The sequence below is a fragment of the Coenobita brevimanus genome, chromosome 66 (assembly GCF_032717465.1).
Source record: "Coenobita brevimanus isolate Jiangsu-jjx chromosome 66, ASM3271746v2, whole genome shotgun sequence".
Taxonomy (NCBI): Eukaryota; Metazoa; Arthropoda; class Malacostraca; order Decapoda; family Coenobitidae; genus Coenobita; species Coenobita brevimanus.
The window spans coordinates 33,016,030-33,041,302 of record NC_137019.1 but is presented as its reverse complement, the minus strand read 5'-3'; the positions used below and the strand labels follow the sequence as shown (position 1 = coordinate 33,041,302).

The 25,273-nt window shown below is 41.9% G+C and overlaps 1 protein-coding gene across 1 annotated transcript in view; it reads left to right on the top strand.

Annotated features, from left to right (window-relative positions):
* Positions 1-16,650, top strand: part of LOC145405334 (uncharacterized) — a 361,863-nt gene extending 345,213 nt beyond the window's left edge. The window contains exon 8 of the mRNA XM_080276746.1: positions 16,277-16,650. Within this exon, the coding sequence (XP_080132872.1) occupies positions 16,277-16,650 (374 nt within the window). The remainder of the gene's footprint in view (positions 1-16,276) is intronic.
* Positions 16,651-25,273: the final 8,623 nt, after the last annotated feature.

Here is a 25,273-nt window from a genome sequence, read left to right as displayed (position 1 = left end):
TCCTTCCTACTTGTAGGGGAGGTAGTTTATTTGTAATGGCAGGGTTGTTAATAATTGTAACAGCTTTGTTCTGAATTTTGTCTAGTTGTTTTAATGCAACCTCTCCACATCCATTCCACAAGGGTGACCAATATTCCAGCTGAGAGTGCACATGACTCTTATAAATTATAGCTAACTGCTCTTCAGTGAAGAAGTAACGGAATCTGTACAATAATACAAGTTTTTTTGAGGCGGTTTTATTAAGTAACCTAACATGAGAGGTCCAGCTGAGGGCATTGTTAAGTGAGACACCAAGAATTTCAATACTTTTGGAGATGGGAATATTAGTGGCACTGAAGGTAATGTACGAATCTGGCAATATCTGTCTATTAGTAAATTGTGTATATTTAGTTTTACTAGCATTAAATGAGACAAGGTTGTTTTGTCCCCATTCACTGATCGTAAATAGGTCTAGATTTATGGAGATGGCTGTACTGAGTTGAGAGGTAGATATATTAGACTTTGTACTGTAAATGGGTGTCTGAGTGTGAATGAACTATGTAGTGTTGAGTTATCTGGATATGAGTGGATGGGATTGAGGATAACAGATAAGAAATCATTAATATGTACCAGGAATAGCGTTGGCGCCAGAACTGATCCCTGCAGCACGCCGGCGTTAATTGAGTGAAAATTGGAATATACATCATCTACTTTTACTCTTATTTTCCTGTCACTAAGATATGAAAAAATCAAAGGAACCGAAAACACTAGTCCATAGCAAGGGAGACAGCAGGGAATGGTGCCATACTCTGTCGAAAGCTTTAGAAATATCAAGGGCTACTGCATGAGTTTCTCCATGTAGGTCAATTGATTCATAGATGATATGAGTTAGGAGACTGAGTATGTTAATGCTGGATCTTTTGTGACAAAAACCACATTGTTTATCACTATTTAAGCTGTTGGATTAAAGATGTTTTACAATGTGCTTATTAATTAAAGTTTCAAATACCTTACCAAGAGAAGATGTGACAGCTGTTGGTCTGTAATCAGAGGGGTCAGAGGAAATTCCTTTCTTCGGAACTGGGTGGATATTGGCTTCTTTCCATGAATGTGGGAATGAAGAAGTACGTATCCATAGCCTGAATAATTTAGCTAGAACAGAGGCAAGTTCAAGGGAACACTTTTTCAAAACAATTGGCGGAATTCCATCTGGGCCTGGAGCTTTGTTGGTAGGTAAATTGTCTAGGATGGATTTTACGTATCTTGTCCGTATTTTAAGTGGGGCAATTTTGGGACAGTCAAGTTCTAGTACTGGGACATTCTGTCTGGCATCGTCTATGGTAGAATTTCTGGCAAATGTACTGGCAAAAATATCCGCTTTCCCACGCTGGTCATTTGTAATGTTCCCATCTGAAGATTTTATTAGGGGAATGGAAGATAACTTGTTAAAGTTATTATTGAAAGAATTAAGAGTTGTCCAGAATATTCTATTGTCATTAGGACTGTTAAGTAGTTTTGATGCTTACTTTTGAAGAAAGTTTGATTTAGCTAGCTTTATTACAGCATTTGCATGATTTCTAGCAATTTTGAATTAAGAGAGTGATTCATATGTTTTTTATTTAAAGTAAGAATTATATGCTAATGACTTCTGTGCTGTTGCTCTGGTACAGTTGCCATCAAACCATTTTGGAGAGTTCGATCTTTTTGTGAACTTTTGACTTGGTATGAATAAATCCATACCAGTTAGTATTAGGTCGCAAATGTGGGACTGGGTAGAATTGGGATCACTAGAGAAGAAAGACTGCCATGGAATGTCAGCGAGATAATTTCTAAATCCATCCCATTTTGCTCTATCAAAGTGCCATCGGGTCTCCCTGACAGGTTCAGAATGGGGAGGTGTGTGGGGGTTAACTAATGAGGCTTTAATGAGATTGTGTTCAGACGATCCAAGTGGTGACAGTACCTCTATCCTGTATTGATCTGGATTATTTGTCAAGAATAAATCCAAGAGATGGGCATTATGGTCAGGATTATCAGGTATTCAGGTTGGTTGCTTTAACAGCTGGGTGAGATTAACCTGCGGCGTCCCGTCGACGTTCTTCAACGTCCTCACATTTTGTCACTGTCAATCCCGTCGACGTACTTTAATGCGCTGCAGTTGCAAGGTCCATAATTTTCACAATTTTCAAAATTCGCGCGAGACTTTCGATTCGTCCACCTACCCAAGCCTCCCCTACCTGCTACCAGGTGGGCAGCCTCCCAGACCCCGCATGACCCGCGTGCGCTCTTGTCTCGGCCACTCACCTGTTAGCAGTGACCCAGGTTAGACATGGCACATAAAGGTCTCTCTGAGGATGAGATACAATCCGTCCTGGATGCCTTCACTGGAGATAGTGATTCTTCACTTGATGATGATGTGGAGGATCGTGATTATGTGCAGCCTGAGGAGGAAATAACCAGCAGTGATGAGGAGGTCCCTTCACTGCGGAAAAAGCAGTATGTTACGTATCATAAGGCGAGGGAAGGCCAGCCTGCACCCAAAACACATGCACGGACCTCTCTCCATCCCCTAGAGAGAGATTCTAATGAGGACGAGGACGGCGGCTTAGGACGTGATGTTGTCTCGTGGTTGGGGAAAGAGAAAATTTCACCTCGAGGATAAGAAGGTGGGTGAGAAGGCAAATCAGGTATGGTCCTTGTGTTTTGTCTGGGGAAGGCGAAAGTGGTGTGGCGGGAGTGCGGGGTGAAAGGGAAAGTGTTGTGGCGGGAGTGCGGGGTGAAAGGGAAAGTGGTGTGGCAGGAGTGCGGGGTGAAAGGGAAAGTGGTGTGGCGGGAGTGTGGGGTGAAAGGGAAAGTGGTGTGGCGGGAGTGCGGGGTGAAAGGGAAAGTGGTGTGGCGGGAGTGAGCAGTGAAAGGGAAAGTGGTGTGAGGGAGGCAGCACGAGCATGTGGTGTACGTGGGCACAGGGGAGACGAGGTGGAGCCGCTCCCCAGCACTTCTTTCACCCTACAATATTCCCAAACTTCCTCCCCACAGCCCCAGGATGTGGGAAAAGGAAGGAAAGAGAAGGGAAAGGGTAAAGGAAAAGGGAGAGGGAAGAGAAGTGTAAGTGATGAAGGGCACCACTCTCCACCTCCCCAACCTACCCCACCACGCTCACCACCCGACCCTGACGAAGGCGACGATGGGGACGAGGGTGGAGACGGTAGTGTCTCGTGGAACTGGGAAGATGGGAGTAATTTTACTCCCATCATTCACCCTTTCACTGAGGAGTGGCGGTCTGGTTGCACGGCTCCAGGTGTGCATGCGGGCTCCATTAGGGTGGATTTCTTCCACCTGTTCTTTGGGGAGGCGTTTGTGGGCTGCATAGTGGAGCAGACAAACCTCTTTTCAAGAACACAGTGCCGTGAAAGTGAACGTCTGGGTACAACTAGCAGGCACTCCCAGCAATATGACTATCCTGTAACAATTTCTGAGATGTTCTTATTTTTTGCCCTAGTTCTTTTGATGGGTGTTGTCAGGAAAAATCAAATACCGGCATACTGGACCACTGACCCAATGACCATCACACCTTTCTTTGGAAATGTCATGAGTCGTAATAGATTTCAGCAGATTCTCGGCCGCCTCCACTTTTTTGATGCAGAAGATCCAGATAATGCAAGTAACACTGATCAAATGATGAGAATTAGGCTTGTATTTGATCACCTATGGGAAATGTTCCACTCCTCACTTTATCCGTACAGAGACCTCGTCATAGACGAGAGTCTTGTGTTGTGGAGAGCCAATATTTCCTTTCGCCAGTACATACCCAGCAAGAGACGCCGTTTTGGGTTCAAGATCTTTGTTATGTGTGACTGTAAGACTGGATATGTGCAAGACATAGTCTTGTACACGGGCGCACAGACAGACATAACAGGAGATCGTAGTACTGGACTCTCAGGGGCCGTGGTGACGACAATGATAGAGGAGTACCTTCATCATGGTCATGTGTTGTACCTGGACAACTGGTACACTAGCCCTCTTCTCGCTCGGTTCCTCCACCAACATGACACCGGAGTCTATGGTACAGTAAAGAGAAACCGTCGCCATATGATCAAGATAGGGAGGAAACTTGACAAGAACGAGGTGGTTTTCATCCAGGCAAATAACATCCTTGCCACCCTGTGGAACCACAACAGGGAAGTTTGCCTCCTGTCGACTGTACACAGCCCCCTGATGCACCGCACAGACTCTGTTGATCACTGTAGTGAGAGGAGGCGCCACGTCTGGAAACCTGAGTCTATACTTGACTGTAATCTACACATGAGGCAAGTGGATCAGTCAGACTCCATGATTTCCAGTGTGGACTGTGCCAGGACCACGATGAAGTGGTACAAAAAGCTCTTTTTCCACTTGTTCGACATCACGGTCCTCAAAGCACACTACCTCCATGCCATGACAACGGGAAACTCTGAGACCTTTGAGGGGTTTGCAAGGGAGCTGTCACGTGAAATCATCGCCAGGTATGCACAGGACAGGCCCACACACCGCACACGCACCCCCATGGCTCCCCAGACTCCCCTACGCCTCGCAGGACGCCACTACCCAAACACAATCCCTTCCCAACTAAACCGTCGTAAACCCCAGTGCCGCTGCCATGTATGCAAGCACTCGACAGTAAGACCAGCCACTCAGAGAAAAGACACAAGGTACGAGTGTGCAGAGTGCAATGTTGCATTGTGCCTTCAGCCCTGTTTCAAAGAGTATCATAACTTCCTACACTATTGAAACTGTGTGGGATGGCGATATGACGCTCAGTATAATGATAAGGCCAGTCAGTATGTGATAAGTTTTATATAAAGTTGAAACGGGTGCATTGTTAGCAGGAAAGTAATGTATAAGTTGAGAAATAGTGTAAATTGAAAGAAGTGATATCAAAACTACACCCACTGTGTAAATCTGCGAAAATATGACGCTCAGTATAACAGTCTGGTCTGTAAATATATGATAGCAATGATATAAAGTGGAAACGGGTGTAATGTTAGCAAGAAAGTAATGTATAAGTTGAAAAATAGTGTAAGTTGTAACAATTGATATCACGAGTACACCCACTGTGTAAATCTGCAAAAATATTACGGTCAGTAGAACAGTCTGGTCTGTAAATATGTGATAGCAATGATGTGGAAAAGGGTGTAATGTTAGTGGGAAAGTAATTTATAAGTTGAATAATAGCGTAAGCTGAAACAAACGATATCGCGATAACACTCATTGTGTAAATATGCGATAATATGACGCTCGTTAGAATAGTAAGGTCTCCAATTATGTGATAGCAATGATATAAAGTGGAAACATGAGTAATGGTAGTGGAGAAGTATTATATAAGTAGAAAAATAGGTTGTAAGTTGAAATAATAGTCACAGCGACTTCACCCACTGTGTTATTATGTGCTATTATTACGCTAAATATTATCGTAAGGCCTAAAATTATCTCAAAACAGTTCTCTAAAGTGGAAAACGGTATAATGTTATTGGAAAAGTATTATGTAGGTTGAAAAAACACAATGTGAGTTGAAACAACAGTCACAGCGAGTTCACTCACTACGTAAATATGCGCTAACATTACGCTAAATGTTATCGAAAGGCCTATGAATACGTAAAAACAGTTCTATAAAATGTAAAATGGTATAATGTTATTGGAGATGTATTATGTAAGTAGAAAAAATGATATGTATGATGAATCAGCAATGTCAGCTATTCATCAGTGAACAGTTTGGCCGATTTCGCTCAGTTCGCTCAATGGAACAATGCTTATTTCAGCTCTATTTTTGTGTAAAATCCAATTTACTCTGGTATCACATGTTTTTTTGTTTGTAATAAATACATATCTACTTACTTTTATTGGTTTCCCAGACTTATAATACCATAGAAAACGTGAGAGCCACAGACCACCTTCACAGAACACGGTACCAGGTGTAACGAAGGTATACCTGTTTAGGCCACTTATGGACCCTGGTGAACACTTTCTTGGTGACTGACCATTGTTTCTGACCAAAAGCGAAAGTTTGAGCCAAAAAAATTTGGGTCCAAAAATGGTCAGGATTGGGAGGTACCAATGGTGAAAAAGTGGTCGGGACGGGGCAGGTTAAACGATTCTGCAAACAGCTCGCACTCTAGACCAGCGTCGTCAGTCCTTTCAGAATGCAATAACCATTCAACATTATGCATGTTAAAATCACCCAAGATGGTAATTTCGGTGCTAAGGGCAAGGTTAAGGTTACTCAACTGTGTGGATATAGAATCAAATACACTGGGTTCCGAAGAAGCACTGGGGGAGCGATATACTATACAAATATATTTGGTAACATTCTGACACTTTAGTTTATACAATGAGTAATCAAAACTGGATGAAGTGAAGTTTACAATAGTGTCAACTGCATATTGGGATTTGATATGACAAGAGGTGCCACCCTTGTTACAGAAGTTTGTAAGGAGATGGTAACCGGGAAAATAAAATGGGGATATATCAGTAGAGGGTTAGATTTGTGGTTCTGTGAGGTAAAGGGCCAAAGGGGATATGGACTGAAGGAAAACATGAACTGAGTTTTAATTTGTGTCAAGGCCGCGGATGTTGATGAAGAATAAGGCAGTACTTTCAATTCTTCACTGACGAGCATTACCGGAAATTCCAACATTCGCTGCTGGCACAGTCGCTTGATGGCGACCGGGAGGACCCTGTGCTGCCAACCCTACCCTGCTGGTTCTGGCAATCCGAGGTACCACCTCATTTGATAGTTACATTGCAGTGGTCATTACTAAAGAGAGTGAATAGAAGGTGTGACATGTTATGCACATGTAGTGTGGTGTAGACAGTTGAAGGTAGAGGAATTAAGAGAGCTTGCTGGCCTACTGTCTGTGTAAACAATTGCACTGAAATTGTTCAGCAAAGGGGGATGGTCAGGATCAATATCCTGAGGGCTGGTGAAACTGGAGCTCCAGCTCTCCTTAACACCACCTTGCCATCCACCTCGGGAGTACTGCCCTGTTTGACTGGTGCTACAGTCACTCCTCAGATCGACAGATAATATATGAATATATCTATCCATCTATCTATCTATTGCCAGACGCCTCAATCCCGTTAGGGATGACCACAAACAAATCGCATCCACGTCGCCCTGTCCCCCGCCATTTCACTGCCCTGCTCCCATCTCACACCCCCCTCTCTCATATAGCTCTCCACCCCATCCCTCCATCTCATCCTCGGCCACCCCCTCCCTCTCCACCCCTCCACCTCACTCACATGCACTCTCTTCGTCAGTCTTTCACCCTCCATCCTCTCCACATGTCCAAACCACCTCAGTGTATTGCTCCTAACGCTTCCTATTACATCCACATCCACACCACAACGCTCCTTCATATCTTCATTTGTTATCCTCATTTGTCAGCCTGTTTCGCCATGTGACTCCACAGGCTCCTCTTAAATAACTCATTTCCACTGCTCTCACTCTTGACTCGTGTCCTTCCAACAACGTCCAAGCTTCACTTCCATACATTAGAGTTGGTATCACAATACTGTCATGTAGAAACTTTTTCACTTCCATGCTCACTTCCCTGTTTCTTATCACTGCTTTCAAGGAACCAGAATCCTTTCTTCCCTGCTGTACCCTTTCAAGCACTTCACCCTCCAAACCTCCATCCTTACTCTTCACACTACCCAAGTACTTAAACGTACTCTCAGTTTCCAATTCCTCGCCATCCAACCTCGCTGTACATTCACTGACTTCACCTCTCTCAAAGACCATCACTTTACTCTTCCCTACACTCACCTTTAGATTCCGTTTCATACACACTCTCCCAAACTCATCCACCAAGCCTTGCAGCTCCCCTTCGTCTTCACTCAACAACACAGTATCATCTGCAGACAACAGTACAGGAAGTTTCCAGACACTACCCTCTCTCACCAGGGCCACTCCAACATCCATTACCCTACCTTGTACCTCTTTTATTACCCTATCTTTGTACAGATTGAACAACCATGGAGACATGACACATCCCTGTTTCAACCCAGCCTTCAAAGAGAAAAATTCACTCAGTTCACCATCCACATTCACTGCAGCCTTAGCACCATCATACATACTTTTCACAGATTCAACAACTTCCCATCTACACCGTATATTCTTAATACTTTCCACAATCCTTGTCTATCCACCCTGTCATTTTTTTTTTTTTTAAATCCATGAAAGCCGCATACAACTTCTTTCCCTTCTCTAGAAAGTTTTCCACTACAGATCTAAGAATATATCTATCTATTTATCTATATCTATCTATCTATATATATATATACATATATATATATATATATATATATATATATATATATATATATATATATATATATATATACATACAGTATATATATATAGGTCTTGGTGTGATAGGAAGCGTTAGGAGAAACACACTGAGGTGGTTTGGACATGTGGAGAGGATGGAGAGCGAGAGACTGACGAGGAGAGTGTATGTGAGAGGTGAAAGGGGGAGGGAAGGGAGGGGGGAAGCCAAGGATGAGATAGAGGGATGGAGTGGAGTGGTATATGGGAAAGGGGGGTGCTAGTTGGGAGCAGGGCAATGAAATGGCAGGGGACAGGGCAACATGGAGGCCATTTGATTGTGGCCACCCCTTACGAGATTAAGGCGTCTGGCAATATCTGTCTATCTATCTATAGATAGAAGATACATAGATAAATAGATATGTATATATATAGATAGACTGAGATTGATAAATAGATAGATAGACAGATAGATAGATAGATATAGATAAATAGGTAGATAGATAGATAGTTAAATGAAATATATATATATATATATATATATATATATATATATATATCATCATCATCATCATCCGTTGAGGTCCACTGCAGGACCGGCCTCTCCCTACCGAAGGAGGGACGATATATATATATATATATATATATATATATATATATATATATATATATATATATATATATATATATATTTATGCGAGGAAAAAGGAACCAAAGGCCATGAGTCCGCAGTAACAGTTCCCTCCAAGAGAAAAACAAAATACAATAGAGAGCCAAATTCAAGATCCGATCATTTTGAGATGCCTGGACACATTGCGTTTGAAATACTGGAGATCATAGGCAGCAGGAAATGGAGACAGAGGGAGACAGTTCCAGAGGTGACCTGTTGCATAAATGAAAGACTGGGAGTAACGGTTAACTCTTGCATTAGAGAGTTGGACAGAAAAGGGATGAGAGTTTGCTGCCAGACGGGTGCTACGCGCCCATCGTAGAGGTGGAGGAATGCAAGCAGACAGTTCAGAGGAGCAATGACCATTAAAGTAGCGATAGAAAAGAGATAAAGGTGCAACAGTGCGGCGAAGAGACAGAGGTTGAAGGGAGTCAGTAAGAGGAGGAGACGAAATGCCTTTGACTCCACCCTATTGAGAAGAGCTGTATGTGGGGAGCCTCCCCATACATGAGAGTTGTACTCCACACAGGGGCGGATAAAACCCCTGTATAGAGTCAACAATTGTGCAGGGGTAAAGAAAGATTGGAGTTGGCTTAGCACACCCAATCTCTTGGAAGCAGATTTTACAAGAGATGTAATATGATCTTTCCAAGATAAGTCCCGAGTAAATGAAACCCCAAGCATGTTCAAGGATGATGCAGGATTAAGCTGAACATTATTAAACATTAGTGGGTATACCTGTGGAAGATTTTGTTGGGTTGATAGGTGTAAGAACTGAGTCTTAGATGCATTAAAAAGAACCATATTATTTTTACCCAGTCAGAGATACGAGCCAAGTCAGATATTAGGTGTGCCATAGCCTCATCCCTTGTTTGTTGAAGTAACTGTTGAGATGGGCGTTGCGGGAACCGAATGGAAAGGTGAAGGGTGGAGTCATCAGCGTATGAGTGGATAGGGTTAGATGTACAGCTTAGAAGATCACTGATGAATAAAAGGAAGAGAGTTGGTGATAGGACAGAGCCCTGAGGAACACCACTGTTGATAAATCTAGGAGAAGAACAGTGGCTATAGAACGACCAGAAAGGAAGCTGGCGATGAAGGCACAGATAGAAGGATAGAAGCTGTAGGAGGGCAGTTTGGAAAATAAAGATTTATGCCAGACTCGATTGAAAGCCTTTGAGTTGTCAAGTGCAATGGCAAAGCTGTCGCCGAAGTCCTGAAAGGAGGATGACCAGGAGTCTGAAAGGTAGGTGAGAAGATCGCCAGTGGAGCATCCCTGACGGAACCCATACTGACGATCAGAAAGAAGGTTGTGATAGGAAAGATGCTTTAAAATGTTTCTATTGAGAATTGACTCGAAAACTTTTGAAATACAGGACGTTAAAGCAATTGGACGATAATTGGAGGGTTGGGAGTGGTCACCCTTCTTTGGGACTGGCTGAATGAGAACAAACTTCCAGCATGAAGGAAAGGTACAAGTTGACAGACAAAGGCGAAAGAGTTTGCCTAGGCAAGGTGTAAGCACAGAAGCACAGTTCTTGAGAACAACAGGAGGGACCCCATCAGGCCCATATGCCTTGTTAGTACTGAGGCCAGTGATGGCAGAAAATACATCAACTGAAGAAATTTTAATGTCAGCCATGAGGAAGTCAGAGGGGGGAAGTGACGGAGGAACAGCACCGGAATCGTCTAAGGTGGAATTGGAGGAGAAAGTCTGTGCGAAGAGATCTGCTTTATCAGTAGAAGAATAGCTACAGAACCATCAGAGTAGAAAAGAGGAGGGAAGGATGATGAGGTAAAGTTGTTAGAAAGATTTTTGGCAAGGTGCCAGAAGGAGCAGGAAGAATTTGAGCATTTAGTATGGATGAAACTATTTTTAGTAGAACGAAGAACAGACTTAGCACAATTCAGGACAGAAACATAGAGATGATGTGATTCAGGGGTGGGTTGGCTCCGGTACCTTTTGTAGGCCCTCTCCTTGTTGCGGACAGCATTAGAACAAGCGTGATTAAACCAAGGCTTTCTTGCGTTAGTCAAAGGATATGAGAAAGGAATGTATGCTTCCATGCCCGAGAGAATAACCTCCGTAATGCGCAAGGCACACTCAGATGGCTCCCGGCCATGGAAGCAATAATCATTCCAGGGAAAATCAAAGAAGTACTGCCTGAGGGCCTCCCAGTCCACGGCTCCAAAATGCCACAGACGACGTTTCCCTTGAGGGTCCACAGGCCATACCGGAGTGATAGGACAGGTTAGGGTAATAAGGTTGTGATCGGAGGAGCCCAACGGAGAGAAATAATTAATAGAGTAAGCAGAAGAATTAGTTGTGAGGAAGAGGTCAAGTATGTTGGAGCTCTCTCCAAGGCGGTCAGGGATACAGGTAGGGTGCTGTACAAGCTGCTCTAGGTCATTAAGGATAGAAAAGATGTAGGCTTGTTCACCAGGTGGATCCGTGAAAGGAGAGGAGAGCCAAAGGTGGTGGTGAACATTGAAATCTCCTAGAATGGAAATTTCAGAGAGAGGAGAAATGGATAGAATGTGTTCCATCGTAGAAGTAAGATAATCGAAGAATTTTTGATAGTCAGTAGAATTAGGGGATAAGTAAACAGCACAGATATATTTAGTCAGAGAATGACAGGAAAGCCGAAGTCAGAGTGTAGAGAATTCAGAAGAATCGAGTTCAGGAACACGAGAGCAAGATAAGTCGTTGCGTATATATACATAACAGCCACCTTTGGCTTTGAAATGAGTATAGAGAAAGTAGGAGGATACAGAAAAGGGTTTGCTGTCAGTTGCCTCAGACAGCTGAGTCTCCGTTAGAAAAAGGCGAGGTTTAGAGGAGGAGAGGTGGTGCTCAACAGAGCGAAAGCTAGAGGAAAGGCCGCGAATGTTGCAGAAATGAAGAAGAGAGTCAGACAGTGGTTCCAGGCACCTCGAGTCGTCACCGGGAGAGGGGCGGATGGTGGGGGCATTTATGGTCCCCCCCCTGGGGACTCCGAGGCTTGATGAAGAGACGCCATTTTTGTTGAATTTTGAATAGGAAGTGTAGTGTGTACTGTGCATGTAGTTTGGTGTAGATAGTTAGAGAAATTGGTACTGGAGAGCATGCTGGCCTACTCTCTGTGTAACTGAGACACTGAAAAAGTTCAGCAAAGGGGGATGGTCAGGAACTAGTCCTGAGGGCTGATGAAACGGGAGCTCCAGCACTCCCTGTCATCAGCTTTCCACCCACCTCGGGAGTACTGCCCTGCTCGACTGGTGCTACAGTCATACATATATATATATATATATATATATATATATATATATATATATATATATATATATATAGATAGATAGATAGATACATTGATAGATAGATAGATACATTGATAGATAGATAGATAGATACTGATAGATATAGATAGACAGATAGATATAGATATATATAGATGCCTGTGGGACACTGGTCCTATCTCCAACAGTGAAAAATCTTTAGGGAGAACGCCATTTCAAATAGATGTGACAATCCTGTAGCCATAGCTCTGGTCTGTACTCAGGTCTTTCAACACATCTTTACTGACCTGAGGAAGAGGGAGGCCAACACAAACTCTGATAGAACCAGGATCAATGTCCAACTCAATTTCATCATTCAGCATTTTTCCTAGAGGACCTGGCCACTTACAGTTACTGTTTTCTCATCCAAAGCAGTCACTGGGGGACTCAGTGCTAATTCACCAGTGCGCTGATCACAAACTATCCAAACACGTTTCTTTTGGAGTTTCTCCACCCCACAGTGCATTACTCCTCCATCCCAACCAGTGCTGACATTGCAGGATTCACCCCCGCCCCAATAGCTTGAAAAGTCTTGTCTATTCCTCTGTTTCCCCGTCATTCTACCAAATTATTAGCAATGATTTCAGAATGTCTTTCTTCTTCAGTAGTTTCATCAGGAACGAAGTGCCACAGATATTTACTACTAAGTTCCATACAGACTGTATAGTGTTCTTTTACAACACCTGCGTCCAACATTACTTTGGTCTCATCACAACGACCATCAGAGAAAATACACGTGATCATTCTTCCTTTGCTCATCATCAAATTTCTTATTCAGTTTCTCAATAATTCTCTCCTGAGCCCATCTGACCTTGTTATGGTCAATATTTAAAGTGCCGGTAGTATCAAATTCATGATGAGATCTACATCAGTACATGCAGAAGTAGCAGTCTCTCCAGTCTCCCGAAGTCCAGTGTTGTGTCTGAGGTTTGCCAGAGCTATGTTGATTATGTCCTCAGTGTTGTATTTTGCTCTCCTCACTGTTTTAACAGAAGCAACACAAGCCTCAGGATCAGCTGACAAGTAATCACAATCTTTCTCGGATACTGTTTCCACAGCATCATCAGATTCTTCTCGTTCAAACAGGGATCTCCTTACTCCTTCCTGTCCAGTCATGTGTCTTTTCTGAATTATTTTCTCTTCAAGCTCTCTCTGTTTCTCCTTCCTTTCCTGTTGTAACGTCTGTCTTCTCTTGAAGGTCAGTTGGTCCAATCTTCTTTCTCTGGCCTTTTATGAAGGCTAACTCTATCATTTGAGTCTTTTTCTCTCTACTACACTGACAATCTATATGTACTCCACTGGCACAGGCAGAGATCCAACCAGGATCCGAACAAGACTTTATATCATATTTGCGGGTAGTACGTCCATCAATCTACCAAGCTTCTCCATAAACCTGTCTTTTCCCTCTAGCTTTGCTCTGCCTGCAGATACATAGTTAGCCTGTACCAACATGGTTATCAATTTAGCTTTGAACCTGATATGCCTCTTTATGACTGACCTACAAAAAGTAGGATTTACTCTGCAGGCGATAGCTCAATCGGTAGAGAGGTGGCCTGCAATTCTACCGGACCCAGGTTCAAATTCTCCCTGGGTCAGGGAACAGTTTAAGGATTTGAATTTCATAAAGAAGTAGACTTTGATCTATCAGAAGCTCCGCCGATATGTCGTAATAATACCTCCACTAATACCAATACACTAGTCCTGTATGAGACAGCCTTAGCATGTATTCAGTATGGACGGTGGGTGTTAGCGCCGAAGTGGTGACGTGTAGAGGTGTATGGTATATAGGAGGACTACTGAGCCTTGGTAGCAGGCCGTGAAGCCTATGCCCAGAGTCGGACACATGAACAAAAAAAATAATAACATTGAGCAAGCAAGGCTGTCATAAGGTCAGTGACAAGTTGGTCGGTGCCGTAATTACGATTTTGGTCACTAGTCTCCCTGAGATACAGTCTTTAACAGAGGAGATCTCTGATACTTGGTGGCTTCACTGTAGCAGGCTCTCGCCCTGACCCCGGCAGGTGGTGCAGGCGAATCTAAGCTTGTAGTCATGTTAATACCTTAGACATATTTGTGGGAAACTGAATAGCTATGAAACTGGTAGAAATATAGATGTCATTAAAGACTTCCCATACAATACAAATCTGCAACTCTTTAACAAAGTTTGCACAACTGCACAAGAGTGACAGTGGATCCCAGTGCAGTTCATTAGGCGGTTTGACTTGCCAGTTGGCAGTGAGACTGAAAAAGAGAAAAAATACCTAACAAAAAATGTTTAGGTTCTGCCTCAGTAGCAATAATAATTTATAGTATTAAAATAGAGCATTATACTTCTTCCTGCACAATAAACCCATCTAAATGCCATCATCAATATTTTCGTAGTTTGTGTAAAATTTATGCCTTTTTGGCTAAATTTCAACACAAAACTGAAGCAGGTAAATTACGTGTGAGACAAAAATGAAACATATATTTGTGTTATCCAGATAAAAATCTACTATTTGACTATTTGTAACTTTAAAGATACTGCTTTTGCCAAAATTGACACACCCTAATGCGGTGTGTGTGTATGTGTGTGTGTGTGTGTGTGTGTGTGTGTGTGTGTGTGTGTGTGTGTGTGTGTGTGTGTGTGTGCGTGCGCGTGTGTGTGTGTGTGCGTGCGCGTGTGTGTGTGCGTGCGTGCGCACGAACTTGCTGAGTTTTCATTCTACTTCTCAGACAGCTGTGGGTACATGTGTGGGTGGATGGCTAGTGGGAAAATGGGTCCATAAGGAATATGTTTATAGTGTAATAGGTCCATTGCGGTAATAGGTGAATGTGGCAAAATAAGTCGATGAGGGATATCTCCCTGGTGAAGTAGGCCTAAAAAATGTCCAGTGGCTAAAACTAAGCCAATGCGAGAAACCAGGTCCTTGTGGAGATTCTTTGTTTCTCCATGGAAAGACAATAGGTCAGTGCGGGAGGGCAGGTCCATGGAGAAAATTGCCACGTCGAGAAAATAGGTCCAAGAGCGATTATCGATCCCTGGAGGGAAAATACGTTGATGATGAAATTAGTTCATGGGTATAATATGTCCATGGGAAAATAGGTCCATGGGGAAGATAGATTCACAGGAGATATTAGTTCCATGGAGAAAACTAGGTCCATGTGGAAGAATAGGTACATATGAAAACTATGTTCATGAGTAAAAGTAGCTCCATGATGAAAATAGGTCCATTTGGGATAATACAGTAGGTCCACATGGGTAAATAGGTCCATGAAAGAAATTGGTCTGTATAGGAACATTACACTAGGGAAGAGTAAGTGGGTGGGGTGTTTATACCAGGGGTTGTAACAGGGGATAGGTTCATGTGTTAGTTTATTTTGTTGCACTACCATCCTCTGCCCCTTTCAGTAAATATGCTTCACTTATGTGATCTCTCGTGCGCCTGTTTTAGTTAGTTTCTTTCTGCATACCATTGTTCAGCCTCTTCAGTCCAGTGACATATTCTTGCTTCAGTCAATCCACGAACAGATGGAGCTATTCAAACCAGAAGTGTCTCCAATAGTAAAATAAGTAAAGCAGACTACTGTATAATGGGTAAAGCACATTACCGTATATGCATCTCATCCAGATGAAAAATTGTCTCTGAGGCTAAATGAAATCGTTTAGTGGTAAAAGTAATAAAAGGATTTTTGTTCCCTGATTTCCTTTCCCTGGAAAAGAGGTGTACTGCAAGTCAAAGGACTTCTGCACTTGTCTTAAATCCATAGCCGTTAACTGCTTCACTGGACCTTGTGCAGTTAATATGCATATTTATGTTTAGCCAGTTTTCATCTTTCCTTGTGTGATTCCTTCCTTCTCTACCTCTGTTCACTAACATCTTTACTTCCACTCCCTTGCAGATCCTTCCTCTCTTTTCCTCAATCTCTTCTCTTCACTTCCTTCCAGCCACACCTAGCTAACTTCAGATATTTCTTCTTTTCTTTTTGTTTCCTGCCTACATTTGCTAACCCTTAATATTTCCACCCAGATGTGTCCACTCCTGGTCCTCGCTATGTACTCGGTGCTCTCAGACGTCCAGAATTCAACCTGATCCTGAAGCGCTGGGAAAAACACGGAAGAAGTCCAGCATTCGAAACTGATGTCGATGCCGGTGTTGATTTGGGCACGTACACGTCGGGACACGACTCCTCTGGGGATGAATTTACTGATACGGACGACCGAGAAACGCACAACACTCACTGGTCCCCCACCTCAAGCACTGAACCAATGGGGACACAGGAAAGAAGTGTATTGTTTGCCAAGGATGAGGAAACAGCCACTGAGGAGCTACCACGTCTCATACCGCGTCCCTATTGGCGGAATAAGTCTCCAGTTCCACGAATCAACGTCTTGCATGGCTAAAGGAGCAATAGAATGTCATCTACAACGTAGATTTTTAAAAAATTGTTAGATTTTATTGTGAATGAAATGCAATATAATTAAATGACCCCATTACTGAAACAGATCCTTCTTCAGCTAACTGAAATTGTTTGTGAGTAGCAAGAACAATATTTGAAAGCTTTCACTTGAATGGGGTGATTTGTAATCATAATGGAAACAATTAGTTTTCACATTATATTCTTGCAACAGTTTTCAGATACTTTCTTGCTTGATGATAACATAAAACATATATCCTGTTCTTGTGTGATAAGTATTAACTAATATTTAGTGTGTAACAGTGCCGTTATCTTACAGACATTTTATAACGATAAGTAAGAGTATAGGTGTTAGTTATCCTTTCGTCGTGCACACTTATTGTATCCTCCCTCTCGTTTCTTTGCCCGTTGTTGTCGTGGGGGACTTTGGAGATTGGCTGGTACTTGATGTGTAGGGGAGCACTCGGGGTGCCTTAATGGATTCCATGCTTAAGTATGGATGTCTGGTTTCTGGGGGACGCTTCATTTGGTCTTTCCATTCTGCTCTGCCCTCTCTCCTCTCCTTAGGTTCCCGTTGCTGTCTTAACTAATTTTCCAAGGCCCTTTCCTTCCACTGTTGCCTCTTCATTCCCTTTTCTCCTGTCCTATCTATTCTATCTTTGGCATTAAATTATGTTAAATTTTCTACATTCGTCGAAAATTTCGTTGATGGACCTTAGCATGTTGCAACAGGAGGAATTAAGATGTAACCCTGGGCTGTTGGTCCGGTCCGTATAGGTGTATTGACAAGAATTATATATATATATATATATATATATATATATATATATATATATATCCCACCGTAAGCCACCAGTGTATTGACGAGGATTTTAATATCTCACTGCTAACCTCAGTGTACTGCTTTAATTATATCTCACTGTTGAGACACCAGAGGAATGATACGATGATTCTGATCCCACAAAACTTTGATGTCACTACAATCTCTCCTCTTACAACAATTTCTTATATCACCACTTAGAGTTGGAGTGTAAATCACCAGGATGCGTACTGAATTTAAAGTTGAGATTAAAAGGGTAACAGTTGGTAATGGGAATTTAGTATCAAGTGAAGTTTCTATGCCGGTTCTGGTCGTCTCAGTTCAGTTCAAGGCTGAATTAGAATTTATGGAGGATGGTAGGTGTGGTAGCATGATATTCTTTATGGCTAGCCGTCACTGTACTGACCTTGAGCATAACACTTCTGATTTACCAACGGGGCTGCCATTAAGTACCGAGCCTGTTTTCGTGCAACCCAAACCAACTGGGGTGTTTCAGTTCCCTTACTCCGAAATAGATACCAATGAATTACCCGACTTATGTCCGAACCGTAGGATCAGATTTCATACTGAATGGGTCAGCATGATTTTAGGTAGGCTTAGGTTCTCGAGATGTTATTCTCCCTAGTACACCTTGCGGGTCGCCCAATACATAGCCATCAAAGAAGGGTAGTTGGAAACCCGAATTTTAAAAGTATAACTTTGATTTTAATCATACCCCAAATTAGATAAATGCTTAAATCCATAGACTCACTTCCCTAGTTAACATTGTTCTAATAACACTTGGAACAGAAAGACCATACGAGTTATGAGTGGATGTCGTTCTCCTTGGTCACTGGAGGACTCGAGGAGAGACTATACTAAATGATTTACAGACCACTTATGCAAAATTACATCCTACAGCACTCTCCAGCAATAACACTTTCACTTCAATGATGACTCTTAATCATAACACTCAATTCAGTAAATGGTAAGACCCTAAATTACCTAATTCAATATTTACACAACTTCCAAGAATCAGATTTTTTTTTTTTTTTAATGTGTTTGACTCTGGGCATAGGTTTCACAGCCTGCTTTCAAGGCCCAGTAGTCCTTCTACACATACACCTCTACATGTCCCCACTTCGGCGCTAACACCCACAGTCCATACTGAATACATACTAGCGCTGTCTCATACAGGACTGGTGTATTGGTATTAGCGGTGGTATTTTTACATGTCGGCGGGTCTTCTGGTAGATCAGTAAAGTCTGATTTCTGTGAAATTCAAATCCTTAAACTGTTCCCTGCCACAGCGGGATTTGAACCTGGGTCCGTTAGGACTGCAGGCCACCTCTCTACCGATTGAACCACCGAGATTACCTTTTTAGACTAATGAAATACACTTCGATTACATTATTTCCCATGTGATTTATAATACAGAAACTCCTCAACTGAGGTTAAGGTACAATGATATAGATCTTTGCCTAACACAATGAATGGGGAGGGGGGGAGTGTATGGTATGTTAAGTGTGGTGACGCGACTGGCAGATTACTTGATGTTAAAATCTGTGGACTAATCGAAAAGCAGTATTTGAGTCACACAAGAATTTTGCTATTGAACACACTATTAATCACTCTATTCTCTACAACTTCCAATGTGGAAACAACGGAAGGGGGAATTATGAGACTGTCACTAACCTGTGGACCAGACGAAAAGCAGTGGTTGGGTGAAGCACACAATTTTTTTTTCTTTTTTTCTGGCCTATCAACCATTGGGGCCGAAGCCCCTGGTCTTTAAGGCCGTATATATATATATATATATATATATATATATATATATATATATATATATATATATAATTTATACATTATATATATATATATATATATATATATATATATATATATATATATATATAATTTATACATATACATATATATATATATATATATATATATATATATATATATATATATAATTTATACATACATATATATATATATATATATATATATATATATATATATATATATATATATTGTTACATAGCCTATGATCTCATCATCCTTTGTGTAATTTTAACGCACAGTTGCTGCATGTTTGATCACGAGCGTGTTCTGCCTCAGTCCCCCCCTTCTACCGTTATAGTAGAGTAAGTCGTCATTTCTGTTGTTTCAGTGCGGGATTTTCAGCTCTCTGTCCCCATGGCTTCATTTGCGCGTCCCTCTTACAAGTTGTATCAGGCTCTGCTGGCCCCTATATAATGAGCTTAATCTCTGCATCATTGCCACTTAGATCTGCTCCTCATTTTGTTCACATCTCTGTCCTCCCCTGTACAGATATTATTATTGTGAGTGCTCAAGAAGTCTCCAACCACTACAGACCACTTGATACTAAATTCCCATTACCTGTGTGTAATTTGAGTATAACTGTTGTTGCATTTTTTCTTGTACTGTATAGCATAAGTTTAATTTGTAGGCCTAGTGAAGTTTTTGTAATTCATGTGGGGTTCTTTATGTCAGTCATTTTTGATAATAGTTTGTATCTGTAATTATTTATCTGGCATTCACTGAGTATTATCTGGTATCTCATTTTATCAGGGCTGACTTAGATAAAATTTACTCTTGCTAATTTCGTGTTAATAGAGGCTATTGCAGTTAACCATATATTTAACCTGTTTTTTGCCATTACATTATCCTTATGAGTCCTGAATGTTTTGTTGTTAATTTAAGCATTAAACTTTAACTTGTAATTTTACCTAACTCTTTTGTTTTGAACCTGGAACTTTACGGGACAGTAGTGATTTTTAGCATTCTCACTTAAAGTGTACGTTATCTTTCTCTGTTCCGTAACATAAATTTGGCGACCTCGCCAGGATATTCAGGATATTATCATAAGGATATTGTTTGATATTTTGTGACAGTGATATATTCATGATGGCTACTATTTCTACACTTGATGAAGCCAAAGATTTTTTGTCAAATGTGCAAACAGTGTGTGATATAGAAAACAGAACAAAGAATGAACTTAAGCTTGTTGCTCAACAATTGGGAATTGCAGTTCACTCTCATCATTCTAAAGATCAAATTGTTGGCATGATTAATAAAAGCTTGTTTAATGTAACTCCTCCAAATGAGCAAACGCAGATTGAATTAGCTAAGTTACAGCTAGCTCTGCAGGAGGCTAAGGCTAAGGAGGCGGAGTCTCGTGTTAAGGAAGCAAATGCTCGTATTGAAGAGGCACAGGTACAGGCTCAGGCACAAATTGAACTTGCCAGGATTCAGGCAGACCATGAGTATCGCATGAAACAAGGTGGAACTGGATCGTCTAGCTCTGATGATTTTGATGTGGCTAAAAATGTTAAACTTGTCCCTCCTTTTAATGAATCTGATTTAACTAAGTATTTTCAGTTGTTTGAGAGGGTAGCTACAGGTTTTAATTGGCCTAAGGAGTATTGGCCAGTACTCCTTCAAACTGTTCTCACCGGTAAAGCTCAAGTAACTTATGCATCTTTGCCTCAGGATCAGTCTGATAATTATGATGTAGTTAAGAGCTTGATTCTTAAGGCCTATGAGCTTGTTCCTGAAGCCTATAGAGTAAAATTTAGGACAACTTACAAGAAAGATAAGCAATCCCATGTTGAGTATGCAAAAATCAAAGAAGATCTGTTAGAGCAGTGGTTAAATTCTAAGAATGTGGATTCTGATTTTGGTAAATTTAAGCAGATGATTTTGCTGGAGGATTTCAAAAGGTGTATTAGTAAAGATGTAAGCCTATATCTTGATGAGAAAAGGATAGATAATTTGTCTGATGCTGCAGTTTTAGCTGATGAGTATGTTCTCACTCACAAGAGATATTTTAGAGGAAAAAGGAAAGCTGAGAGTCAGTACGTTGCCTCTACTCAGAGTACAGGTAACAGGAAAGAGAATAAGGATGATGTTTCTCAGGAAGTAAATACCAGCTTCACCTCTAGATTTCAGAAAAGTAAATGTACTTATTGTAGTAAGCTTGGTCATACTACGGAGAGATGTTTCAAGGAGACAGCGTGATGTGAACAAAAAGGAGTCTTTAAACATTCAGTCAATTGGTCTAGTGTCCACTCTTGAGAGTTCCCAAGAATTCTTTAACTGAGTTAACTGAACCTGCTTTGAGGGGTAACTTAAATTCTCATGATGGAGCTCCTCTTTTGAGCAGTAACGTGGGTGACACTCTCAAGAGTTCATGTGCTAATTTCCTGTCTGATGGTTTTGTCAGTCCTCTGGACAGTAATGACAGGAAATCAGTTCAAATATATCGTGATACAGGTGCTTGCCAATCCCTTATGCTGACCAGTGTTCTAGGCTCTAATTTTAATTCCTCTGATGAAACTGTAATCTTACAAGGTGTAGGGAATAATTACTTCTCTGTTCCTCTGTGCAGAGTGAATTTAGAGTCTGGTTTTGTTAATGGTTCTGTTATGGTTGGGTTGGTTGAGACACTCCCAATGTCAGGTGTAACTTTCTTACTTGGAAATGATATTGGTGGAAGTCAAGTGTGTCCAGCTCCTCAGTTGTCTAGTGAGCCAGTGGCTGTGTCCCGGGATTGTGATGTCCCTGATGTGTTCCCTGCATGTGCTGTCACTAGGGCTAAGTCTAAAGTTACTGGTGATTTAGAGGATAATGATGATGATGATGTTATCCTAGCTGACACTTTTGCTAACTTGGACCACTCACCAGATGAGGCAGTACCCCGTAGTGTTGATAATTTGTCTCGTCAAGAGTTGGTTGAGTTGCAGGTTGCTGACCCTGAGTTGAAAGGTCTAGCTAACTCTGCTTGCAGTGAGGAAGAGTCAGCTGGTGCTTCTACTTGTTATTATGTAAAGTCAGGAGTACTTATGAGGAAGTGGAGACCCCCAACAGCATCAGCCGACTGTGAATGGGAGGTTGTACATCAAGTTGTCATCCCTCGTGTTTGTAGGCAGGATATCATTAGAGTGGCTCATGATTCCAGTTTGGCAGGACACCTTGGAGTGAGGAAGACTGTGGCACGCATTTTGAAACACTTCTACTGGCCAGGTATCTTCAGGGATGTTTCCTGGTATTGTAAGTCTTGTCACACCTGTCAAGTTGTGGGAAAGTGTAATCAGACCGAAAAGGTTGCACCTCTAGTTCCCATTCCTCCTTTTGAGGCGCCTTTCACCCGTGTGTTGGTGGATATTGTGGGCCCTCTTCCTAAGACTTCTTCAGGATTTTCTTATGTGTTGACCATGATTGATATGGCTACTCGTTATCCTGAAGCCATTCCACTTAGAAACATCTCAGCAAAGAACGTGGTTAAGGAAATGCTAGGGTTCTTCACAAAGTTTGGTCTGCCCAAGGAGGTACAGTCAGACCGAGGAAGTAATTTCATGTCAAATGTTTTCAAGCAGTCTCTGAAAGAGTTGGGCATCTCCCAGATCACGTCTTCAGCTTACCATCCCCAGACCCAAGGAGCGTTGGAGAGATATCATCAAACACTCAAATCAATGCTCAAGAAATACTGTTTGGAACATCAGAAAGATTGGGATAAAGGTCTTCCATTCGTCGTATTTGCCGCAAGAGAATCTCCAAATGAATCACTGGGCTTCTCACCTTTTGAACTACTGTTTGGCCATGAAGTAAGAGGACCCCTTAAGTTACTCAAGGAATGCTGGCTGTCGGAGGAAGATGACGTCAACCTGCTGGAGTATGTGATGAATTTCAAAGAACGGCTGTCCACTGCTTTACAGCTGGCGAGAGAGAATTTAGGAGCTGCTCAGGAGAAGATGAAGACTTGGTATGATAAGAAGTCCAGGTTACGCCACTTTCAAGCAGATCAGGTTTTGATTCTGTTACCAGTTCATGGCCAACCTCTTCAAGCCAAGTTTAGTGGCCCTTATTTCGTGGAGAAGAAACTCAGTGATGTCAACTATGTCATCGCCACACCAGATCGTAGAAAGAGCAAGCAACTATGTCACATCAACATGCTAAAGTTATATCACAGGCGGGACGAAAATAATCCAGTCTGCACTGTAGCTGTTCCACCCGAGTCTGCAAGTGAAGCTCTCCCATGCAGTATGAGCCTGAGTGATAGTTTGGGGAAGAATCCTGATATCATGAATGATCTCCAGACTAAGCTTTCTCATCTACCACCCAAGGAAAGGCAGGAGTTTTCGGCATTACTGCAGGAGTACCCGCAAGTGTTCCGTGCCACTCCAGGAAGAACCACTGTGTTGATGCATGATGTCGATGTTGGAGACGCCAAAGCCAATTAAATTGCCTCCTTACACGTGTGAACCCAGTGAAGAGTTCCTCTCATCCAGAAGGGCTTGGCTACCTGTTGGACCACAAGATGATTGAGCCCTGTCAGAGCAGTGGAGTTCTCCTGTCACTCTGGTCCCTAAGCCAGGTGGGTCACAGAGGCTTTGCATCGACTACAGACGTGTTAATCAGATAACCAAAACAGACACTTACCCTCTCCCTCGTGTGGAAGATTGCATAGACAAGATCAGGAAAGGCTAGGTACATAAGTAAGTTCTGATTTGTTAAAGGGATACTGTGCAGGTACCTATGACTGAACATTACTAGGAGATCTCATGTTTTGTAACATTAGAAGGCTTTTGCATGTTCAGTAATGCCGTATGGTATGAAGAATGCACCAGCCACATTTCAGGAAGCTCATGAATGTTGTAACAGAGAGGAGGGTTTGGCAGGGTGTGTTGTTTACTATTGATGATGTCATTAATCTTCAGTGACAACTGGAAGAAGATCACCCTATGCCATGTCAGTAAAATTTCTTGACCGTTTAGTTCATTGCTAATCTTGTAGCTAATTTATCAAAGTGTGAGTTTGGTCAAGCTAAAGTTCAGTACCTTGGGTACGTAATTGGTGATGGACATGTTGCACCACCCAGGAGCTGGAGTTCAGGTTATAAGTGATCTTCCCAGACCTAAAAGTGAGGAAAGAGCTACAAAGATTTTTGGGAATGGTAAGGTTATTACAGGAGATTTGTTCTTAACTTTTCTATTAGCCTTGTATCACCACTTACAGACCTACTGAAAAAGGGAGTTGAATTTGTCTGGACCGATATTTAACTGTGAATCCTCTTTCAACAAACTTAAAGCTATTCTATTAAGTCTAGCCAGTGCTCTCGCTACTCCAAATTTTGCCTAAGCCTTTTAAGATGGCTGTTGATGCAAGTGATACAGGAGCTGGGGCTGTTTTGCTGCAAAGAGGATGATCAGGGTATTGAACATCCTGTATCTTATTACAGTAAGAGGAGTTCCTCCACCTCAAAAGAACTACTCAACTATTGAGAAAGAGCTTTTGGCCTTGATTTGGGTTCTACAGCATTTTTCAATTTATTTGTGTTCTGGTTTTGACCCCATAGTCATTTATACACCGATCATAACCCCACTGAAATTCCTTAGTAAGTTTAAAGATAAAAAACCGAGATTGACAAGAAGGAGTCTACTACTTCAGGAGTATTCATTAGACATACAACATGTCAAGGGGAAAGAAAATGTTATTGCAGATTGCTTATCCAGACTTTAGACAGATTGTTTTAGAGTAATAAGAAATTTCCTTTGTAAATTTCTTTTTCTTTGTGGAGGAGGGTGTTACATAGCCTACTGATTTCATCATCACTTTGTGTAATTTTAACGCACAGTTGCTGCATGTTTGATCACGAGCGTGTTCTGCCTCAGTCCCCCCCCTTCTACCGTTATAGTAGAGGTAAGTCGTCATTTTCTGTTGTTTCAGGCTGCGGGATTTTCAGCTCTGCTGTCCCCATGGCTTCATTTGCGCGTCCCTCTTA